The 24,492-nt window shown below is 47.2% G+C and overlaps 1 protein-coding gene across 1 annotated transcript in view; it reads left to right on the top strand.

Moving 5' to 3' along the window:
- XPO5 (exportin 5) overlaps positions 1–24,492 on the top strand; it is a 109,901-nt gene that overhangs the window by 26,412 nt on the left and 58,997 nt on the right. Inside the window, exons 8-12 of the mRNA XM_063918791.1 lie at positions 37–116; positions 341–443; positions 7,330–7,413; positions 7,492–7,617; positions 14,250–14,340. Coding sequence (XP_063774861.1) covers positions 37–116; positions 341–443; positions 7,330–7,413; positions 7,492–7,617; positions 14,250–14,340 — 484 coding nt within the window. The remainder of the gene's footprint in view (positions 1–36; positions 117–340; positions 444–7,329; positions 7,414–7,491; positions 7,618–14,249; positions 14,341–24,492) is intronic.

Here is a 24,492-nt window from a genome sequence, read left to right as displayed (position 1 = left end):
GGAGAATATAACCTTGGCCTGCTTGTGTGTGCACAGGGGGGAAAGATCGAGCACCAGACTCCGCTTCTCATCTTGTTTGGAGACAATCCCATGCATTGCATCATGACGGCTGCGCAGTGAGTATCAATCCACGCCAGAGCCCGCGCCCTGATCTAAATCCCAATACACTTCATTACCGGGTTCCTTAGTGGGTCACATGTTACTGCACTTAAGCTGTGGGGAATTAACTGTCCACTAATTTATAGACTCATCTCAGCCGCATTCACTCAGCCGTCATCGCTTGGTTCTACTGATCGATCCACTAAACCTAGACCTGTTTTGTGCCATTTACTTTCCCCAGGAAGGCGCACGGAGAGGGGCTACAAGAAAAGCGCTACGTGTTTCTGAAGAGGCTGTGCCAGGTCCTGTGCGCGATCATCAACCAGTTATGCTCTCTGACTCTGGTAAGAATCGCATTGCATTTCCAAGCCTGCTCCCTAGCCAGTCGAGTGGAGAAGGGAAAAGATACACACACACAGAATGTATGTAGTGCTCTGACTACTGTCTCTCCCAGCCGAGTAAGCAGTGTGTACTGTTTCTCCCAGCCGAGTAAGCAGTGTGTACTGTCTCTCCCAGCCGAGTAAGCAGTGTGTGCGTTGTGGCGAGGGGGCGACAGAGCATATCTGCACCTGTGGAAGCTGACTTTGAGCCGCATGCAAAGTGTCTGTAGTTGCGGCCAGCCGCAGAAGCATGATTTACTGCCTTATGCGCGATTCTGTAGGTATAGTGAGATGGGGGGGGGGGGGGATCCGTGTGTCTGCAAGCCGCTCGCGCAGTTCATTGATTTTACTGCACCTGCAGCAATAGGCACTAGAGGGAGAGTTTAGGGTTAGGTGATAGGGGTCATTGGAGGTTTGACCTGGAAGTGACGGTCATTTGTCTGACGGAACCTGAAAGATGCTGCTGCATCCATTGGGAGCAGGAAAGTCACCACCTGGCCACTGGGGACGATATGTCTACATTCTAACATCAAGACATTTCATAACTGTCAACATGGTCAAAGTTGACTGATGACATGAAATATACCCAGCCAGTGGAAAAATTGTGTTCTTTGCAGCATGGCACCTGTACTTTTAAATGATCAAGTCCCTTAGGCGAATGGATCAAGCTCCTGTCAGTGGCAGGATTTCAAGTCGTGTATCGGTTTGAATAGTTACCACTCATGGTTGCTGAGTTCCACTTGATTGCTCACAGGGCATACCAGCTCCATAGGTTTGGGCCATCCTCTGCTTTAAGAAGCGATGCAGGGCCTGTGACCACAGGGTGGAAAGCAGTTGCATATGGACATTTTGAAGATGAGCATGGTTGCAAATGGTTCGGCCTTTCCTACAACAAAAATCATAAGGTTTTTCTGCAATCGGACTGCAATTGCATCCACAATTCGTGTACTGGGGGCAGGACCATGATGGCGGAGGTGTGGGCAGATGCCATAAACAGGAGACCGTTTAGTGTCCCTTTGTGCACTTGATGTGGCAGGCAGACACCACAACATAGCCGATTTATCTCAGAAGATGTCTGATGCCTCCAGTAGAATGGGCTTAGCACTAAGAAGCGTTTCAGTGACTGGTCTGGATGTTCTCGCTTCCGAAAATATTTTTTTGATACCACCATGAACGTGACTGTAGCTCTATTCTATACCCTGTCACAGTGACAGGAGAAGATGCTCTTTTAGTGGCAAGGAACTTCCAGCCAGTGAGCAGGACACCTAAAGTTCCACTTATTATAAGGAGTAACAAGCTGTCACATAGGGCATAATTCAGACCTGATTGGTGCTGTGAACTGATCAGTTCTGAATTGCGCATGCGCCGGTGCCGCAGAGCTCCGGCGCATGCCAGACAGCTGACTACCGTCTCAGCCCTGCGATCGCCTCTGCCTGATTGACAGGCAGAGGCAATTGCTGGGCGGGAGGGGGTGGCACGGCGGCGTTTGGCCGCCGCTTTGGGGGTTCGCGGTCAGGCCAATGCAGGCGTGCCCGGACCGTGTGGGGTGGTGGTGCAAAGTGGGTGGTATCGGTTACACAGAGCGCCACATCAAACCAACAGACCCAGGAAAAAAGGGGGGTGGTACAATAAAAAGAATAAGGAGAATACTTAAGTGCACATCCCTTTTTCCATACGAGGGATAATTCTTCACAGTATTCTCCTCTCCTCCCGTATATTCAATATATAGGGAGGAAACAAATGGTACAGCATGTGTAGTACAGTACTTTTAATTCCATAAAAAGCATACAGACATGAAAATTAAATGTTTGTGCAAATAGCAAAAGACTTCAGAGCAGTAATGTCCTGAGTATTTGGAGACAAAGTGGATAAGCTGTAAAATTACCAGAAATTATTGAGAACCGGTGGAAAACAGTTCTCAATATACGTTCTTTATTTATCACCGGTACGTTCCTCCCGGGTGGATCGTCAGGGATAAGTTTCTGGCAATGGTTAGGTCCTCCACTTCCCTCCAGCAAAACTCCAGGATGTGCTGTTCCCAACAGGAGCCAACGCCTTTCAACCCTGTGCTTAGGGTCTTTCTCAAGGCAGTGAATAAAAATGTCTTAATGTTCCTTCCTTATATCTGTAATTATGACCAATCCTGTAGTCCAATAAGTCCACCCATTGGCCTTAGCCAATTAAAAGTATCCATCTTTGATTACTAAGTAACGTCCCATTCTCGACGTGGCTATCTCCGGCACTCCGCGACGTCACTTCCGCATTCCCTCGGATGTACGTCATCGGCGCCGTTTCCATGGTAACCTTGGAGCTTCCGCGGTCGTCTTAGGCTCTCCGCGACGTCACTTCCGCATTTAAGCGGAAATACGTCATCGGCGCCGTTGCCATAGCAATCTTCGTCACTACGTGGTTCCCTCGGCCACGTCGTTGTTGCTATGGTTTTCCTTTGTTGTCAACGCAATCGTCCAGGAGACCGGGGCGCCTTCATTAGTGTGTACTTCTGGCGTTTCCCGTCTCCCTCTGATTGCATTTCTTCACACGGATTATCCTTTCGCCATGGTAGCCACGTCATTGGTCCTTATTTCTTTAACCTTAAAGGACATACAAAAACATCCTATAAATATCAAAATTTTAATATAAAAGTCAAAACACCGTTATATACATATCGATATATAGATAAAATCAGAAGTTCATATTTTTAGAAGGGAGATCAATTTAAACAGCATTTGTCGTGTAAAATTCTATTGATAGAGATGGAAGGAGGTTTATTTTGATATATCTTAATTCTAATGTAAAATCCATAAAATCTTTTAGCTAGAAATCATTGCGGCACTATAAAAACCATTTTAACTCGAAGTCATTGTTAAGTCCATACGGATGCAATGTATTAAAATCATAAATATATTGCATTTCACATTTGGCTAGAAGAGAGGCTAAATCCCTCTGTCTGGGACTGCCTCTCACCAGCCGCAGGCCTGCAAATCGCACAATGTCCTTTGTTGAACTATTGTGATGATGTATTTTTTATATGGAAGGGAAGCAAATCTCTGTTAGATGATTTTTGTATGTATTTGAATAGAAATTGTCTAAATATTAATTTTACTTTTAATATTGATGAAATAAGTGTGGACTTTTTAGATATTACGGTTTTTATAAAGGATAATTTAATACAAACTAAAACTTTTACAAAACAAACCGATTCGAGGTCATACATAGAGTATGACAGTTGTCACCATACAAACTGGTTAGACTCTATTCCTTATGGCCAACTAAAAAGACTGAAGCGCAATTGCACAGAAGAAACAGTCTATAAACAACAGGCAATAGAATTGAAAAATAGGTTTAGTAACAACGGATATAAAAAAGAGAAGGTGGAACTAGCCTTTCAAAAAACAGATAAAATAGAGAGAAAAGACCTCTTAAATTCAAATACAAATATAAGGCCCAAACAGAATAAATATGAATGGGCCTTTATCACAAGGTTCAACTCTCAGTATCGTATATTGGAGAGATCCATCAAAAAAAACTGGAGTCTACTGAAAAAAGATCCAGTGATTGGCAAAGAAATTCCAGAACGTCCAACATTTATCTATAAGAAAGCACCCAATATTAAACAAAAGCTAGTCAACAGTTTTTTAAAACCAAAAAAACGAGAAGGAAGAATTGCCACCACTGGGTTTCACCGCTGCGGCTCATGTGTGGGGTGTAGAGAGATTAAAAGTGATGGCACTAAAAAATTAGAAAGCATAGTAATAAATGAGAAAAGTTTTAAACTTACTGATTTTATTACATGCAATATGACCAATGTGGTCTATTTTATTGAATGCACATGTCACCTTTTTTATATTGGACGTACATCCCGAACATTGAAAATTAGAATTGGAGAACATTGCCGCAATATTCGCAAAGGGTTGGAAACACACGCTTTGTCCAACCATTTTAAGAAGTATCACAATAGTTCAACAAAGGACATTGTGCGATTTGCAGGCCTGCGGCTGGTGAGAGGCAGTCCCAGACAGAGGGATTTAGCCTCTCTTCTAGCCAAATGTGAAATGCAATATATTTATGATTTTAATACATTGCATCCGTATGGACTTAACAATGACTTCGAGTTAAAATGGTTTTTATAGTGCCGCAATGATTTCTAGCTAAAAGATTTTATGGATTTTACATTAGAATTAAGATATATCAAAATAAACCTCCTTCCATCTCTATCAATAGAATTTTACACGACAAATGCTGTTTAAATTTATCTCCCTTCTAAAAATATGAACTTCTGATTTTATCTATATATCGATATGTATATAACGGTGTTTTGACTTTTATATTAAAATTTTGATATTTATAGGATGTTTTTGTATGTCCTTTAAGGTTAAAGAAATAAGGACCAATGACGTGGCTACCATGGTGAAAGGATAATCCGTGTGAAGAAATGCAATCAGAGGGAGACTGGAAACGCCAGAAGTACACACTAATGAAGGCGCCCCGGTCTCCTGGACGATTGCGTTGACAACAAAGGAAAACCATAGCAACAACGACGTGGCCGAGGGAACCACGTAGTGACGAAGATTGCTATGGCAACGGCGCCGATGACGTATTTCCGCTTAAATGCGGAAGTGACGTCGCGGAGAGCCTAAGACGACCGCGGAAGCTCCAAGGTTACCATGGAAACGGCGCCGATGACGTACATCCGCGGGAATGCGGAAGTGACGTCGCAGAGTGCCGGAGATAGCCACGTCGAGAATGGGACGTTACTTAGTAATCAAAGATGGATACTTTTAATTGGCTAAGGCCAATGGGTGGACTTATTGGACTACAGGATTGGTCATAATTACAGATATAAGGAAGGAACATTAAGACATTTTTATTCACTGCCTTGAGAAAGACCCTAAGCACAGGGTTGAAAGGCGTTGGCTCCTGTTGGGAACAGCACATCCTGGAGTTTTGCTGGAGGGAAGTGGAGGACCTAACCATTGCCAGAAACTTATCCCTGACGATCCACCCGGGAGGAACGTACCGGTGATAAATAAAGAACGTATATTGAGAACTGTTTTCCACCGGTTCTCAATAATTTCTGGTAATTTTACAGCTTATCCACTTTGTCTCCAAATACTCAGGACATTACTGCTCTGAAGTCTTTTGCTATTTGCACAAACATTTAATTTTCATGTCTGTATGCTTTTTATGGAATTAAAAGTACTGTACTACACATGCTGTACCATTTGTTTCCTCCCTATATATTGAATACACGGAAGGAGAGGAGAATACTGTGAAGAATTATCCCTCGTATGGAAAAAGGGATGTGCACTTAAGTATTCTCCTTATTCTTTTTATTGTACCACCCCCCTTTTTTCCTGGGTCTGTTGGTTTGATGTGGCGCTCTGTGTAACCGATACCACCCACTTTGCACCATTTTGTCTATACTGAGTGTACTGGAGAGACACTTACTTTGGGTATCGGTTTATTGAGCTGCCTATTTTTTGCGCAATTTGTCACACTATCACTCTAATTTCTCTTGCGTGTGGGGTGGTGGGCCGCGTCGGCTGTGTGACGTCAGAGACCCTCACAGCAACGAGTAGCGTGCAGGAGCTGCGCTGGTAGGGAGCTACTCCTAAAATACAAAAGCATTGCCGCCGTGCGATGCTTTTGTACTTGTGCAGGGAAGGGGGTGGTAGAGCCTGAGATGCGGGGCGGACTTGCCCTGTGCTGGACGTCCCCGCACATGGTAATCACTTTGACAATTCAGGTGCGATGTCATCGCACCTGAACTTCCGGTGCCATGCCCCACGATGTCGCGTCGCAGGGCATCGCACAAGTTTATAGGCACCATTACTGATATGCTTTATTTAGCACATCTACGATCAGGTCTGAATTAGACCCATAGTCACTGGGTGTTATTGTGTCTTCAAGTGACTTAAAGTGTTTCTGGTAGCTGTCACACCTGAGGAGAAAGGTGGTTATTGGACTGCACACTCTATATTTAAACCTAATGAGGCTTTTAGTACTACACAAGATAAAGAAAAATGATGATGTACACTCTCTGCACTAAGACTACTAATGGTCAGAATCATTTTTGTAAAACTTAAATTAACATGGCGTATAAGCGAAGTTCTTAGCACAAATTTGTCCAAATATGTGGGCCCATCCGCAGCGTCAAGGTGACGTTGTTAGATGGGACCCTAACATCTCTAATACTTACACATTCTATACATTTTCTTTATCTTGAGCTGTCACATCTGCCCAATGTGACAAAGCGATATTGTGACCTGTTCCTACTTTCTTACCTAGAAAAGTTTTTTCACTTTTTATAAGCATTAGTAGTTCATACATCCATCTTTCAGCAACCAGCTAACGTTAAAATAGAACGATTACATACCCTGGATCTTCTCTGCGTGACTTCAGTTTAATTTCAGAACTAAGCAATTCAAAAAGATTGTACAACTTTTTTACTCTTCCCATTCGACCCTGTAAAGTGCGTGCTCCCTACAAACATGCTCTTGCTAGATGGATCGATGATGTCACTGGTCAGACCTACAGAAGAAGCAGACGTGAGATGCTAGAAATCCTACTTTCTACAAATTTGATGTATAGGGATCGTGCCTCAGCATATGATCCCTGCAAAGCAGTGGGGTGGTTATCTCTTCTCGCCTTTACCAGATATTATCTCCTAATGCTCATGCTCAACCTGGATTTAGAATCCTTTTTTTCAGGGATACCTTTGGAAACTTATTGGAGTCCCCTTTTTCATGACTCAACTCCGATGATTATGGCTTTAATCCATTGGTATAAAGCTGTGTAGAATATTTGAGTATTTAAAGGAAATTTTAATGACCTCATTTTCTGCCCTCAGTCTCCGGAAGTCAAAGTGGAGATCCCCGTGACCTTTGGCAAATATTTAAACGTGCTACTAAATTTTACAGTGCATCCGAGTCAGGTGAGTGGCCGTTGGCCTCTTGGCATGTGATTTCTATGCGCAATTGTCGATACTCGTCTCATATCGTTACTTTTTCAGTTTCTCAGATCTTCCACCGTGCAGACGTGGGGGTCTCTCTTCAAAAATGAGGTGTTGTCGAAGGACCCTGCTCTGAAAGCCATTGTCCCAGGATTCATGAGAGTTTCTATGAATAACATTGCAAAGGTGAGTTTTTATTCTTCTACTTTCACTCCACATTTTATTTCATCTTATTTTCTCTTACGTCCTAGTGGATACTGGGGTCTTGTACTTTAGTACCATGGGGTATAGATTGGGTCCACTGGAGCCTGGCACTTTAAAACTTTTAGTGTGTGTATTTGTGTGCTGGCTCCTCCCCCCCCCCCTATGCCCCTCCTACCAGACTCTGTTTAGAAAAATGTGCCCAAGGAGCCGGGTGCACTTCTCTGGAGCACCAACGATTTTTCTTTTAAATGTAATTTAGTTTATTATTTTCATGTAGCTCTGTTTGGCAGACAGACTGCCTGCTTCGTGGGACTAAGAGGGGGGACCGAACCAACCTCCTGAGGGTTAATGGTTCGTAATCCCAGCTGACAGGACATTGAGCTCCTGAGGTGCTGATCACTTATTGTCAGTATGTGTACCCACACCAGGAGCTAGCCGCCACCCTCTAACAGGTGCCGAAGACCAGGTGCGGTGAGTGTTACACCAGGGCCCCGCTTAGCGGGTCCCCGGTGCAGTTTGGCGGCATATCACGGGCCCAGAGCTGCGATGCCCGCCGCGGACGAAACTGGCTCAGGACTATTGCCCCGCAGTGCTCGCTGTCATCTAAGGCTTTGTGTGGACTGTTGAAGACATTTCTGATGTGTTTTACACTTGTGGCCAGTATAATCTTGTGAGGGTTCGCACGCCATTTCAAGGGACGGGGCTTCCCAGAGCGGGACGGCACCATTTCCTGATGCTGCAGATCATCAAGGCTGTATGCACGCTGCTCCTCCAGGACCCACGCTGTTACAGACCGTCTGAACTGGTATCAAGGGGTCTTAGACAGCGGGGAGCATGCCAGCGGTAGCGCAGCTGCACTGCTATTGCATACGCTTATTTACATACATTGTGCTGCTGTGTTCTGTGTGCTGGGTCTGCTCCTCTGTATTACTCCAAAGGGCTCTCTAGGGTCTGTGTGGGGTGTTGGGCAAAGGGCTGCGCTGTAGTTTACTGTATAATGTCTGAAGACTTGGTTATGTGTACCCCGTCTTCAGCGGGGTCTCATGTGTGACCACTATTCCTCGTCTCCTCAAGGACCCAGCTCAGGCACCTGACTGGTTGGATAGCTTTAAGAGCATGATTCACAATGTAAATTCTGAATTAGCTGCAGCTAAAAGAGAGAGAGAGGTGTTAAAACACTCAATTGATTGTGTGACGAAGGCAGCAGATTCCGAGAAGGCTTCGCAGACCCCTCTAGTGGCTTCTCATAGCTCATTGCCACAGGTGCTTCAGTCTGATTCTGATCAGCCAGATGTGGATAATGATAACGACGAGGACAGCTTTCTGTCCCCTGGGGTGGAGGCTCTCATTTTTTGCTATAAGAGAGGTCCTTCACGTACCGGATCTGGAGACGGAACCAGATGAGGAGTTATACTTTAATGTAAGACCCAAGAGTTCAGCTACCTTTCTGGTGTCTAAAGAGTTAACTTCCCTGGCCAGGGAGGCTTGGTTAAACCCTGATAAAAAAATGCAAAATTCCTCAGAGGTTTTTATCTATCTTTCCCCTTTCAGATGAGGATAGGACAGTGTGGGAAAACCCCCCCATCGGTCGATACGTCTGTATCCACACTGTCCAAAAAATTGGTACTGCCTGTCCCCAGAGCTGTATCCCTGAAGGAGCCTGCTGACCGTAAAATTGAGACAACGCTCAAGGCCATTTATACGGCAGCAGGCGCAGCACAGCGCCCCACAATAATTTGCAGGTGGATCTCCAGGGGGAAAATTACTAAGATGGGAGTTCTGTTTAAGATGGGATGTTGCCCATAGCAACCAATCAAATTCCAGGTACTATCATCTAGAAGGTGCTAGATAAATGAGAAGTAGAATCTGATTGGTTGCTATGGGCAATATCATATCTTAAATAGAACTCCCATCTTAGTAAATTTACCCCCAGGGCTGTGGTAAAGTGGTCTGATAATGTTTTTGATGGTTTAGACTCTCTACCCCGGGATGAGGTAGTTACTCTGCAGCAACATATATAGAATGCTGAAAATTTTATGAGCGAGGCCATAAAGGAGTTGTGTAAGATTAATGGCCGCACTACTGCTATGGCTGTCACAGCGCGCAGAACTCTGTGGTTATGCCAATGGGTGGCGGACGTGGATTCCAAAAAGGGTGGAGAAAATCTTCCCTTTACATGTAATGCCTTGTTTGGAGGCAAATTGAATAAATGGATCTCCGAAGCAACGGCAGGTATGTCTACCTATCTGCCGTCGGCTGCGCCACCTGCTAGACGTTCTTACACCGGACCCTCCTTGCAGTACTTTCATGTGGCAATGTTCAGAGGCAGGGGCTGAGGGGTCTCCACCATTTCCAGAGGATCTCGTGGTAAGTCCCGTAAATCTGCAACTGCTGCTGGACCAGACCACCGGATCACCTGCCGCTAAACACTCCACGTGACGGTTGGCCCCAGCAACAAGGCGACTTTCAGGTAGGTGCTCGCCTTCACCACTTCGCCCACGTGTGGGAGGAGTCCTGCCAGGATCCTTGAGTGAGGGACCTCATTTCCCATGGATACCAGCTGGAATTCCAAACACTCCCTCCTAAAAGTTTTTTCAAGTCTGGCTTACCAGCTGGACCCGCAGCAAAAGCTACCTTGTAAGAGGCTATTCAAAAACTTTTGCAGACAGGGGTGGTAGTTCCTGTGCCTCCTCCGTTACGCGGAGGGTTTTTACCTCAGTCTTTTTGTCGTTCCCAAACCAGACGGTTCGGTGCGCCCCATCTTGAATCTGAAGTCTCTCTGTTCAAATTCAAGATGGAGTCCCTGAGGGCGGTGGTGTCCGCTCTGGAGGAGGGGGGAGTTCCTGGTGTCGCTAGATGTCAAGGACGCTTACCTTCACATTCCCATGTGGCCCCCTCATCAGGCTTACCTCAGGTTCGCCATATTGGACGACCATTTCCAGTTTCAGGCCTTACCCTTTGGATTATCCACAGCTCCGAGGGTCTTCACCAAGGTCATGGCGGAGATGATGCTGTGAATGATGCGAGTAAACATAATCCCCTACTTGGTCGATCTCCTAATAAAGGCTGTGTACAGGGAACGTCTGCTACACAGCATCGATCTGACTACCCGCTTACTCACGGATCATGGGTGGATCTTAAATTTCCAGAAATCTCACCTGGAACCGACCCAGCGGCTTCAGTTCCTGGGAATGATACTAGACATGGTATCTCAAAAGGTGTTTCTCCCAATGGACAAGGCCTCGGCTATCCAGGCTATGGTCCGCTCGCTACTCAGTCCTCGCAGGGTGTCTGTACATCTTTGCATCAGATTACTGGGCAAGATGGTGGCTGCTTACAAGGCAATCCAATACGACAGGTTTCATGCCCGGCCATTTCAACTGGATCTGCTGGACAAGTGGTCGGGTTCTCACCTGCATATGCATCAGGAAGTGACCCTATCTCCGAAAGCCCGGTTTTCTCTATTATGGTGGCTTCAAATTCCTCACCTGGTAGAGGGTAAAAGTTTAAATATCCACTTGTGGATTCTATGGACAACGGATGCCAGCTTCCGTGGTTGGGGAGCGGTGACCCAAGGGGCACAGTTCCAAGGGTTGTGGTCAGTTCATGAATCGACTCTACCGATAAACGTCCTGGAACTCAGGGCAGTTTACAATGCCCTTCTACAAGCCTCCCATCTCCTGAAGGGTCAGGCGATCCAGATTATATCTGACAATGCCACGGTGGTGGCGTACATATACCGACAAGGGGGAACAAGAAGCAGAGCGGCAATACAAGAAGTGTCAAAGATCCTCTTCTGGGCGGAGGCCAATGTAAGGGCCATCTCAGCCATATTCATTCCAGGAGTGCACAACTGGGAAGCAGACTTCCTCAGCTGGCATGACCACTATCCGGAGAAATGGGGCCTACATCCCCGGGTGTTTCAACAACTAATTCACCGGTGGGGCTGTCCGCAGATAGATCTGATGGCGTCTCGTCTCAACAAGCAGTTATGCCGTTACTGTTCCAGAACGAGGGATCCGCAAGCTGTAGCAGTGGACGCACTGATGGCGCCGTGGATGTACCAGTGTGTGTACCTGTTCCCGCCTTTACCGTTGCTCCCAAGGGTGCTAAGAAGGGAAAGCGTTCTGGCAGTTCTAATTGCCCCGGATTGGCCTCTACGAGCGTGGTACTCGGACCTCCTGGCCATGACTCTGGAGGATCCCTGGCCTCTCCCACTCCAAGACGATCTTCTTCAGCAAGGTCCGTTAGTCTAACCAGACTTACAGCCGCTACTACCCCTTTCAGACTGACAAAAATTTCCCGGGTTATTGCACATGAACGCGCATCAACCCGGGAAATTGCTCAGTGTGAAAGGGTACAGGAACAATATCCCAGGACGAGCGTCCCGGGATTTCATCCCAGGTCTCCACCAGGGTTGAATCCGGGATCGTCCCGGGATGCGGTGCAGTGTGAATGGGCCCTACCCCGGTATTCAGTACCCGGGGACTGTTAAAAGGCCCCTCAGAAAAGATGTCATCATCCATAGCCCGGGGAAGCGTCCAGGAAGCAGATGAGACAGTCATGGCGACCTGGACAGATCAGGAGGTGAAAGAGCTGCTCAGCATAAGGGGTGACGAGGAGATTAAATCCAGATCACAGGCACAGTGAAGGATGCAGTCATTTATAAAAAATATTGCAAAGCTGCATGAAGCAAGAGGCATTATACGTACACAACAGCAAGTTGTAAATAAAATGAAGACTCTAAAGAAGAAGTTCTTGAAGGTGCATGACAACAACCGAAAAAAGAATGGGGCTGGCCAGAAAAATGTCCATTTCTAATGACACATATGCATTTGCAGGGATTTCACCGGGATCAGTGTGAATGGGGCTGTCCCGGGTCGATCCCAGGTCTAAGTGCAGTCTGAAAGGGGTTAATCCCGGGATGCGTCCCGGAACACATTCCCAGGTGTGACCCGGCTCTGTCAGTCTGAAAGGGGTATACGGCTTGGAAGTTGAGAGGGAGATTCTAGCGAGAAAGGGTCTTCCCTCTCTGATTATTTCCACCATGGTCCAGGCCACGAAGATGGTTATGTCAAAACATTATCATTGTATCTGGAAAAGGTATATTTCCTGGTGTGAAAGTAGAAAGGTGTATCCCGTTGAATTTAGAATTGGTCGTTTTCTACTTTTCCTGCAAGCGGGAGTGGATATGGGCCTACGCTTAGGCTCCATCAAAGTACAGATTTCGGGGCTCTCTATTTTCTTCTAGAAACAGCTTGCCATGTTGCCTGAAGTACAGACTTTTCTGAAGGGTGTTCTTCATATGCAACCACCCTTTGTACCTCCCACGGCTCCGTGGGACCTCTATGTGGTTCTCTCTTTTCTCAAATTGGATTGGTTTGAATCCTTACATAGGGTGGAGTTGAAATTTCTCACCTGAAAGACGGTGATGTTAATGGCTTTGGCGTCTGCCAGGCGTGTCTATGAATTAAGGGCCTTATCCTGGATTTTTCATGCAGGCAGGGCGGAACTTAGGACCCGTCCTCAGTTTTTGCAGAAAGTGGTGTTTCACCCTATTGTGGTTCCAGTGTTATCGGACACTTCCATTGGTACTGAGTCCTTGTATGTGGTCAGGGCTCTGAAAATGTATGTCAAAAGGACGGCCCGTCATCGGAAATCTGACTCGCTGTTTGTCCTTTATGATGCCTCCAAGATTGCTTACAGGCTGGCCGACCAATCTATTGCTCGTTGGCTCTGGTTGACCATTCAACAAGCCTATGCTTCGGCGGCTCTGCCTTTGCCGTCTATTCAGGCCCACTCGACGAGGTCGGTGGGCTCTTTCTGGGTGGTTGCTTGGGGTGTCTCGGCCTTCCAATTGTGCCGAGCTGCAACTTGGTCTGGTTCGAACACGTTTGTCAAATTCTATAGGTTCGATACCTTGGCCAAGGATGACCTTCAGTTTGGTCAGGCGGTTTTAGAGTGGTCTCCGCACTCTCCCACTCGTTTGGGAGCTTTGGGACTTCCCCATGGTACTAAAGTACAAGACCCCAGTATCCACTAGGACGTAAGAGAAAATAGGAATTTAATACCTACCTGTTATTCCTTTTCTCCTAGTCCGTAGTGGATACTGGGCGCCCACCTCAGTGCTTCGTTCCTGCTTACCTGTGTAAGTATTTGGTTGGACCGACGTTGCGGCCCCATTTTATTGTTTGGATAGCCGTGCTATCCGGTTTAGGTTGGTATTGCTACCCTCTGTTCAGGTTAGCGACCCCCTTTCATTCAGGGTTGTGTGTTGGCTTGTTGCCTCACGGCTGTTGTATTATTTCTTCTCTCATATTATGTCTGTCTCCTCGGGCACAGTTTTCCAAGACTGAGTCTAGTAGGAGGGGCATAGAGGGAAGGAGCCAGCACACATATACATACATTAAAAGTTTGAAAGTGCCAGGCTCCAGTGGACCCAGTTTATACCCCATGGTACCAAAGTACAAGACCCCAGTATCCACTACGGACTAGGAGAATAGGAATTACCGGTAGGTATTAAATTCCTATTTTTTCACCTCTGCCCTTAGTTCGAGTTCGCCGGTAAATTTATGTTCTTGTTCCATTTTTTTTTTTTTGAATAATTTTGTCAGGTGGGCTTCCCTTCCAGGAATGATAGTTCGAGCTGTGAATATTCTCGCCTCGACTTTGATAGCGATGAGGATTTCAATAACTTTTTCAACTGTGAGTAATGTCTCTATATTTCAGTAACATTGCTAAAATTTTTATATTTTATGTCTTGAATTTATAAATAATATATATACTCGTGAAATTTCAAGATGGTCCTCATTCTCAGATCAGCTAAGGAGGGAAAATTTTCCGCACGCATGCCACGTGTAGTGGAACGCTTTCTGACCACATGGAAGGAGGGAATTTTCTACACTTGGGTCATGCGGAGGAAGGGAATTTTTCATTGGTTATGTGGGTGTCTTGTAGCCCTTTTATATTGCTTGAGTACATCCCATTGTAAGGGCTTCTGTAGATTATTGAAGTAGAAAACCGTGCATTATTCTCGCACATTCATTCCTTTTCTGCTAAATACTCCATGGCACTCCAGGTTTACCACCCACTTTGTTGCCAATGTTTAGAGACCATTTGGGAAGTCACTAGAAGATACAGGGAAAGATGAGGCGCTGCATTATATACCATCCAAGGGGCTTTTTTTATTTTATTTTTTAACATTGTTCCTTAGAACTACCCAAAGAACTGCCATGGGCTATTATTTATATAGTTATATTACCGTTTATATACAGTATATAGCAACAAGGAATTAAAAGCGAGTTTAATCCACTGTTTCTGCTTTCAGGCTTAGTGGGCACGGGTAGTTCTCTTTTCTCAGGCTGCACGTGGAGCTGGTAGTTCTCTGTTATTGGGCCTCATGTGGAGCAGGTAGTTCTCTTTTCTCTGGCATCATGTGGAACGGATAGTTCTCTGTTCTCAGGCCACATAGGGAGGGGGTAGTTCTTGGTCTGCATGGGGAGCAGATAGTTCACTGTGCTTGAGCCGCATTGGGCGAGAATGTATTACTCTGTTCTCGGGCCACATGGGATGAGGCCGTAGTTCTGTTTTCTCGGGCAGCATGGGGTGAGGGCATAGTTCTCTTATACTCTGGCAGCATGGGGTCAGGGCATAATTCTCTTATACTTGGGCCACTTAGGGTGAGGGCAAAGTTCTCTTATACTCGGGCTGCGTGGGGTGAGTTCATAGTTCTCTTATACTGGGGCCGCTTAGGGTGAGGGCAAAGTTCTCTTATACTCGGGCTGCGTGGGGTAAGGGCGCAGTTCTTTATTACTTTTGTGATCGGCAATAGCACTCGGTGATCAATTTTCGGAGCTCTATGGCTGATCACCTATTTCAATATATCAGTGTGTGCACACATTATCTAAATCATCATATAAAGTTGAGACTCATGAATGCGTATGGAGTTTGAAGATAAACCAGTCTGGTTTAAACTAGTCCAGAGGACACTATAAATTACTGGCGATTATAGCCCAGTGGACATTTTAATTAAACAGCTGTTTTTCATTGGATGCAAGCATTAGCCTTGCTAATTCTCAGTACTGATTGTATTTTTATTAGTCCTTTTTAGATTTTTTTTTTTTTTTTCTCGTTATTATGTGTTATGCAATTGCTACATCTAATATGTATTGATGAAGTATATACATGTGATAGCTATCCAAGGAATTATTTTAACAAATAAATAATGTTATTTTGAGAATAATTTATTAGTGATTAATATCTGTCTCTTTGACTGGTGCAGACAGCGCACTATTTTTTCACAGGGATTGGTCTCATCCCCTGTGTTCTTTGTGGTTTGTTTTTTGTAAGGGGTACAATTACCCTTATAAATAGGGGCAGCAGCCTGCACCATCATTTAATCTCCTTCTCCTGCTGGTCACTGGCGCCTGGAAGTGTGTATATTTCTCCCTACACAAATAGTGTGGGGATAATTGTGCACACACACGTAGGTATTCTATGGCTGATCTCTTGGTTAGTGGACGTCAACAATATCGGTGTCTCAGCTGGAGAAAGATAGACCATTAGACTTGTCAGCTGGTGGGGGACCAGATGGAAATCCTGTTCTTGGCATAGCTAAGGAGGGATGCAGGATGTTTTGCAGGGTTTTTTTTTTTTTTTTTTTTGGGGGGGGGGGGGGGGGAGATTGGGGTGTAGGGGGTGGAAGGGTTGTGTTGGTATCCTTTTATTTCTCTAATGTCCTAGTGGATGCTGGGGACTCCGAAAGGACCATGGGGAATAGCGGCTCCGCAGGAGACTGGGCACAAAGTAAAAGCTTTAGGACTAGCTGGTGTGCACTGGCTCCTCCCCGTATGACCCTCCTCCAAGCCTCAGTTAGATTTTGTGCCCGAACGAGAAGGGTGCAATCTAGGTGGCTCTCCTGAGCTGCTTAGAGTAAAAGTTTAAATAGGTTTTTTATTTTCAGTGAGACCTGCTGGCAACAGGCTCACTGCATCGAGGGACTTAGGGGAGAGAAACGAACTCACCTGCGTGCAGAGTGGATTGGGTTTCTTAGGCTACTGGACATTAGCTCCAGAGGGACGATCACAGGCCCAGCCATGGATGGGTCCCGGAGCCGCGCCGCCGGCCCCCTTACAGATGCTGAAGCAAGAAGAGGTCCATAAATCGGCGGCAGAAGACTTTCCTGTCTTCATAAGGTAGCGCACAGCACTGCAGCTGTGCGCCATTGCTCTCAGCACACTTCACACTCCGGTCACTGAGGGTGCAGGACGCTGGGGGGGGGCGTCCTGGGAAGCAATGAATTTACCTTAGTTGGCAAAAAATACATCACATATAGCTCCTGGGCTATATGGATGTATTTAACCCCTGCCAGTTTTCCAGTAAAAAGCGGGAGAAGAGCCCGCCGTGAAGGGGGCGGGGCCTATCTCCTCAGCACACAGCGCCATTTTTCCCACACAGCTCCGCTGGTAGGAAGGCTCCCAGAATCTCCCCTGCATCCTGCAACTACAGAAACAGGGTAAAAAAGAGAGGGGGGCACTTATTTGGCAAAATAACAGATATAAGCAGCTATAAGGGATAGACACTTATTGTAAGGTTGTCCCTATACATATATAGCGCTCTGGTGTGTGCTGGCAAACTCTCCCTCTGTCTCCCCAAAGGGCTAAGTGGGTCCTGTCCTCTATCAGAGCATTCCCTGTGTGTGTGCTGGGTGTCGGTACGTGTGTGTCGACATGTATGAGGAGGAAAATGATGTGGAGGCGGAGCAGAGTGTCTGTAACAGTGATGTCACCCCCTAGGGGGTCGACACCTGAGTGGATGTACTGTTGAAAATTACGTGACAGTGTCAGCTCTATATAAAAAAACAGTGGTTGACATGAGACAGCCGGCTACTCAGCTTGTGCCTGTCCAGACGTCTCATAGGCCGTCAGGCAGATGGCAGATACAGACGCCGACACGGATACTGACTCCTGTGTCGACGGTGAAGAGACAACCGTGATTTCCAGTAGGGCCACACGTTACATGATTGAGACAATGGAAAATGTTTTATACATTTCTGATAATACGAGTACCACCAAAAAAGGGGTATTATGTTCGGTGAGGGAAAAACTACCTGTAGTTTTCCTGAATCTGAGAAATAAAATGTGTGATGATGCGTGGGTTTCCCCCCGATAACAATTAATAATTTCTTAAAAAGTATTGGCTGCATACCCTTTCCCGCCAGAGGTTAGGATGCATTGGGAAACACCCCCTAGGGGGGATAAGGCGCTCACACGCTTGTAAGAACAAGGGCTCTACCCTCTCATGAGATGGCCGCCCTTAAGGATCCTGCTGATAGAAAGCAGGAGGGTATCCAAAAAAAGGTATTTACACACATACTGGTGTTATACTGCGACCAGCTATCGCCTCAGCCTGGAGGTGCAGTGCTGGGTTGGCATGGTCGGATTCCCTGACTGGAAATATTGATATCCTAGATAAGGATAGTATATTATTGCCTATAGAGCATTTAAAAGATGCATTTCTATATATGCATGATGCACAGCGGAATAATTGCCGACTGGCATCAAGTATAAGTGCGTTGTCCAATTCTACCAGTAAAATGGTCAGGTGATGCGGATTCCAAACGTCATTTGGAAGTATTGCCTTTGAAAGGGGACATTTGGGGTCGGTCTTTTAGACCTGGTGGCCACGGCAACAGCTGGGAAATCCACGTTTGTACCCCAGGTCGCCTCTCAAAATAAGACGCCGTATTATCAGGCGCAGTCCTTTGTTGGCAAGCGGACAAAAGGTTCCTCTTTTCTGCTCGTGACAGAGGGAGAGGAAAAAGGCTGCAGAGATCAGCCAGTTCCCAGGAACAGAAACCCTTTCCAGCCTCTGCCAAGCCCTCAGTATGACGCTAGGGCTTTACAAGCTCAGGCACGGTGGGGGCCCGTTCTCAATGAATTTCAGTGCGCAGTGGGCTCACTCGCAAGTAGACCCCTGGATCCTTCAGGTAATATCTCAGGGGTACATATTGGAATTCGAGACGTCTCCCCCTCGCCGTTTCCAACCGACGTCTCCCTCGGACAGGGAGGCAGTTTTGGAAGCCATTCACAAGCTGTATTCCCAGCAGGTGATAATCAAGGTACCCCTCCTGCAACAGGGAACGGGGTATTATTCCACACTATTGTGGTACCGAAGCCAGACGGCTCGGTGAGACCGCTTCTAAAATCTAAAATCTTTGAACAATTACATACAGAGGTTCAAATTCAAGATTGAGTCACTCAGAGCAGTGATTGCGAACCTGGAAGAAGGGGACTACATGATGTCTCGGGACATCAAGGATGCTTACCTTCATGTCAAAATTTACCCTTCTCACCAAGGGTACCTCAGGTTTATGGTACAGAACTGTCACTATCAGTTCAGACGCTGCCGTAGGGATGGTCCACGGCACCCCGGGTCTTTACCAAGGTAATGGCCGAAATGATGATGTTCCTTCGAAGGAAGGGAATTTTAGTTATCCCTTACTTGGACGATTCCCTGATAAGGGTAAGATCCAGGGAACAGTTGGAGGTCGGTGTAGCACTATCTCAGATAGTGTTGCGGCAGCACGATTGGATTCTCAATATTCCAAAATCGCAGCTGGTTCCGTCGACGTGTCTTCTGTTCCTAGGGATAATCCTGGACACAGTCCAGAAAAAGGTGTTTCTCCCGGAGGAGAAAGCCAGGGAGTTATCCGAGCTAGTCAGGAACCTCCTCAAACCGAGCCAAGTCTCAGTGCATCAATGCACAAGGGTTCTGGGTAAAATGGGGGCTTCCTACGAAGCAATCCCATTTGGCAGATTCCACGCAAGAACTTTCCAGTGGGACCTGCTGGACAAATGGTCCGGGTCGCATCTTCAGATGCATCAGCGGATAACCCTGTCACCAAGGACAAGGGTGTCCCTCCTGTGGTGGTTGCAGAGTGCTCATCTTCTAGAGGGCCGCAGATTCGGCATTCAGGACTGGGTCCTGGTAACCACGGATGCCAGCCTGCGAGGCTGGGGAGCAGTCACACAGGGAAGGAATATCCAGGACTTATGGTCAAGCCTGGAGACATCACTTCACATAAATATCCTGAAGCTAAGGGACATTTACAATGCTCTAAGCTTAGCAGGACCTTTGCTTCAAGGACAGCCGGTGTTGATCCAGTCGGACAACATCACGGCAGTCACCCACGTAAACAGACAGGGTGGCACAAGAAGCAGAAGGGCAATGACAGAAGCTGCAAGGATTCTTCGCTGGGCGGAAAATAATGGGATAGCACTGTCAGCAGTATTCATTCCGGGAGTGGACAACTGGGAAGCAGACTTCCTCAGCACGACCTCCACCCGGGGAGAGTGGGGACTTCACCCAGAAGTCTTCCACAGGATTATAAACCGTTGGGAAAAACTCGACAGGTATTGCGCCAGGTCCAGGGACCCTCAGGCAATAGCTGTAGACGCTCTGGTAACACCGTGGGTGTACCAGTCAGGGTATGTGTTTCCTCCTCTGCCTCTCATACCCAAGGTACTGAGATTGATAAGATGGTGAGGAGTAAGCACTATATTCGTGGCTCCGGATTGGCCAAGAAGGACTTGGTAACCGGAACTTCAAGAGATGCTCACGGAGGATCCGTGGCCTCTACCTCTAAGAAGGGACCTGCTCCAGCAAGGACCCTGTCTGTTCCAAGACTTACCGCGGCTGCGTTTGACGGCATGGCGGTTGAACGCCGGATCCTGAAGGAAAAAGGGCATTCCGGATGAAGTCATCCCTATCCTGATCAAAGCCAGGAAGGATGTAACCGCAAAAACATTATCACCGCAATTGGCGAAAATATGTTGCGTTGTGCGAGGCCAGTAAGGCCCGACGGTGGAAATTCGACTGGGTCGATTCCTACATTTCCTGCAAACAGGAGTGTCTATGGGCCTGAAATTGGGGTCCATTAAGGTTCAAATTTCGGCCCTGTCCATTTTCTTCCAAAAAGAACTAGCTTCAGTCCCTGAAGTTCAGACGTTGGTAAAAGGGGTACTGCATATACAGCCTCCTTTTGTGCCTCCAGTGGCACTTGGGATCTCAATGTAGTTTTTTTTTTTGGATTCCAAAAGTCACATTGGTTTGAACCACTTAAATCTGTGGAGTTAAAATATCTCACATGGAAAGTGGTCATGCTGTTGGCCCTGGCCTGGGCCAGGCGCGTGTCAGAATTGGCGGCTTTATCCTGTAAAAGCCCTTATCTGATTTTCCATTCGGACAGGGCGGAATTGAGGACTCGTCCTCAATTTCTCCCTAAGGTGTTTTCAGCATTTCACTTAAACCAACCTATTGTGGTGCCTGCGGCTACTAGGGACTTGGAGGATTCCAAGTTGCTGGACGTAGTCAGGGCCCTGAAAATATGTTTCCAGGACGGCTGGAGTCAGAAAATCTGACTCGCTGTTTATCCTGTATGCACCCAACAAGCTGGGTGCTCCTGCTTCTAAGCAGACGATTGCTCGTTGGATTTGCAGTACAATTCAGCTTGCACATTCTGTGGCAGGCCTGCCACAGCCAAAATCTGTAAAAGCCCATTCCACACGGAAAGTGGGCTCATCTTGGGCGGCTGCCCGAGGGGTCTCGGCTTTACAACTTTGCCGAGCAGCTACTTGGTCAGGGGCAAACACGTTTGCTAAATTCTACAAATTTGATACCCTGGCTGAGGAGGACCTGGAGTTCTCTCATTCGGTGCTGCAGAGTCATCCGCACTCTCCCGCCCGTTTGGGAGCTTTGGTATAATCCCCATGGTCCTTTCGGAGTCCCCAGCATCCACTAGGACGTTAGAGAAAATAAGAATTTACTTACCGATAATTCTATTTCTCATAGTCCGTAGTGGATGCTGGGCGCCCATCCCAAGTGCGGATTGTCTGCATTACTTGTACATAGTTATTGTTACAAAAATCGGGTTATTGTTGTTGTGAGCCATCTTTTCAGAGGCACCTTCTGTTATCATGCTGTTAACTGGGTTCAGATCACAAGTTGTACGGTGTGATTGGTGTGGCTGGTAATGAGTCTTACCCGGGATTCAAAATCCTTCCTTATTGTGTACGCTCGTCCGGGCACAGTATCCCAACTGAGGCTTGGAGGAGGGTCATAGGGGGAGGAGCCAGTGCACACCAGCTAGTCCTAAAGCTTTTACTTTGTGCCCAGTCTCCTGCGGAGCCGCTATTCCCCATGGTCCTTTCGGAGTCCCCAGCATCCACTACGGACTATGAGAAATAGAATTATCGGTAAGTAAATTCTTATTTTCTCTGACGTCCTAGTGGATGCTGGGACTCCGTCAGGACCATGGGGATTAGCGGCTCCGCAGGAGACAGGGCACAAAAATAAAAGCTTTAGGACTAGGTGGTGTGCACTGGCTCCTCCCCCTATGACCCTCCTCCAAGCCTCAGTTAGGTTTTTGTGCCCGTCCGAGCAGGGTGCAATCTAGGTGGCTCTCCTAAAGAGCTGCTTAGAAAAAGTTATTAGGTTTTTTATTTTCAGTGAGTCCTGCTAGCAAAAGGCTCACTGCAACGAGGGACTTAGGGGAGAAGAAGTGAACTCACCTGCGTGCAGGATGGATTGGCTTCTTAGGCTACTGGACACCATTAGCTCCAGAGGGATCGAACACAGGCCCAGCCATGGAGTCCGGTCCCGGAGCCGCGCCGCCGACCCCCTTGCAGATGCCGAAAAGTGAAGAGGTCCAGAAACCGGCGGCAGAAGACTTTTCAGTCTTCATGAGGTAGCGCACAGCACTGCAGCTGTGCGCCATTGTTGTCAGCACACTTCACACCAGCGGTCACTGAGGGTGCAGGGCGCTGGGGGGGGGCGCCCTGGGCAGCAATGATAATACCTTGTTCTGGCTAAAAATACATCACATATAGCCCCTGGGGCTATATGGATGTATTTAACCCCTGCCAGGTCTCACAAACACCGGGAGAAGAGCCCGCCGAAATAGGGGGCGGGGCCTATCTCCTCAGCACACAGCGCCATTTTCCTGCACAGCTCCGCTGCGAGGAAGGCTCCCAGGACTCTCCCCTGCACTGCACTACAGAAACAGGGTAAAAAAAAAAAAAAAACAGAGAGGGGGGGCACTTTTTTGGCGATATTGATATATTAAGCTGCTATAAAGGAAACAACACTTCTGTAGGGTTGTTCCTATATATTTATAGCGCTTGGGTGTGTGCTGGCAAACTCTCCCTCTGTCTCCCCAAAGGGCTAGTGGGGTCCTGTCTTCGATAAGAGCATTCCCTGTGTGTCTGCTGTGTGTCGGTACGTGTGTGTCGACATGTATGAGGACGATGTTGGTGTGGAGGCGGAGCAATTGCCGGTAATGGTGATGTCACCCCCTAGGGAGTCGACACCGGAATGGATGGCTTTGTTTATGGAATTACGTGATAATGTCAGCACGTTACAAAAATCAGTTGACGACATGAGACGGCCGGCAAACCAGTTAGTACCTGTCCAGGCGTCTCAGACACCGTCAGGGGCTGTAAAACGCCCTTTACCTCAGTCGGTCGACACAGACCCAGACACGGACACCGAATCTAGTGTCGACGGTGAAGAAACAAACGTATTTTCCAGTAGGGCCACACGTTATATGATCACGGCAATGAAGGAGGCTTTGCATATCTCTGATACTGCAAGTACCACAAAAAGGGGTATTATGTGGGGTCTGAAAAAACTACCTGTAGTTTTTCCTCGATCAGAGGAATTGAATGAAGTGTGTGATGAAGCGTGGGTTAACCCCGATAGAAAACTGCTAATTTCAAAGAAGTTATTGGCATTATATCCTTTCCCGCCAGAGGTTAGGGCGCGCTGGGAAACACCCCCTAGGGTGGATAAGGCACTCACACACTTATCAAAGCAAGTGGCGTTACCGTCTCCTGAAACGGCCGCCCTCAAGGATCCAGCTGATAGGAGGCTGGAAACTACCCTGAAAAGTATATACACTCATACTGGTGTTATACTGCGACCAGCCATCGCCTCAGCATGGATGTGCAGTGCTGGGGTGGTTTGGTCGGATTCCCTGACTGAAAATATTGATACCCTGGATAGGGACAGTATTTTATTGACTATAGAGCAATTAAAGGATGCTTTTCTTTATATGCGAGATGCTCAGAGGGATATTTGCACTCTGGCATCGAGAGTAAGTGCGATGTCCATATCTGCCAGAAGAAGTTTATGGACGCGACAGTGGTCAGGTGATGCGGATTCCAAACGGCATATGGAAGTATTGCCGTATAAAGGGGAGGAATTATTTGGGGTCGGTCTATCGGATTTGGTGGCCACGGCAACAGCCGGGAAATCCACCTTTTTACCTCAGGTCCCCTCCCAACAGAAAAAGACACCGTCTTTTCAGCCGCAGTCCTTTCGTTCCTATAAGAACAAGCGGGCAAAAGGACAGTCATATCTGCCCCGAGGCAAAGGAAAGGGTAAGAGAGTGCACCAAGCAGCTCCCTCCCAGGAGCAGAAGCCCTCCCCGGCTTCTGCAAAGCCCTCAGCATGACGTTGGGGCTTTACAAGCGGACTCAGGGGCGGTGGGGGGTCGACTCAAGAATTTCAGCGCACAGTGGGCTCACTCACAGGTGGACCCCTGGATCCTGCAGGTAGTATCTCAGGGTTACAGGTTGGAATTCGAGAAGTCTCCCCCTCGCCGGTTCCTAAAGTCTGCTCTGCCAACGTCTCCCTCAGACAGGGCGACGGTATTGGAAGCCATTCACAAGCTGTATTCTCAGCAGGTGATAGTCAAGGTACCCCTCCTACAACAGGGAAAGGGGTATTATTCCACACTATTTGTGGTACCGAAGCCGGACGGCTCGGTAAGACCTATTCTAAATCTGAAATCTTTGA

This window comes from Pseudophryne corroboree, chromosome 4 (assembly GCF_028390025.1).
Source record: "Pseudophryne corroboree isolate aPseCor3 chromosome 4, aPseCor3.hap2, whole genome shotgun sequence".
In the NCBI taxonomy this organism is placed as follows: Eukaryota; Metazoa; Chordata; class Amphibia; order Anura; family Myobatrachidae; genus Pseudophryne; species Pseudophryne corroboree.
This window is presented reverse-complemented; position numbering and strand designations above follow the sequence as displayed.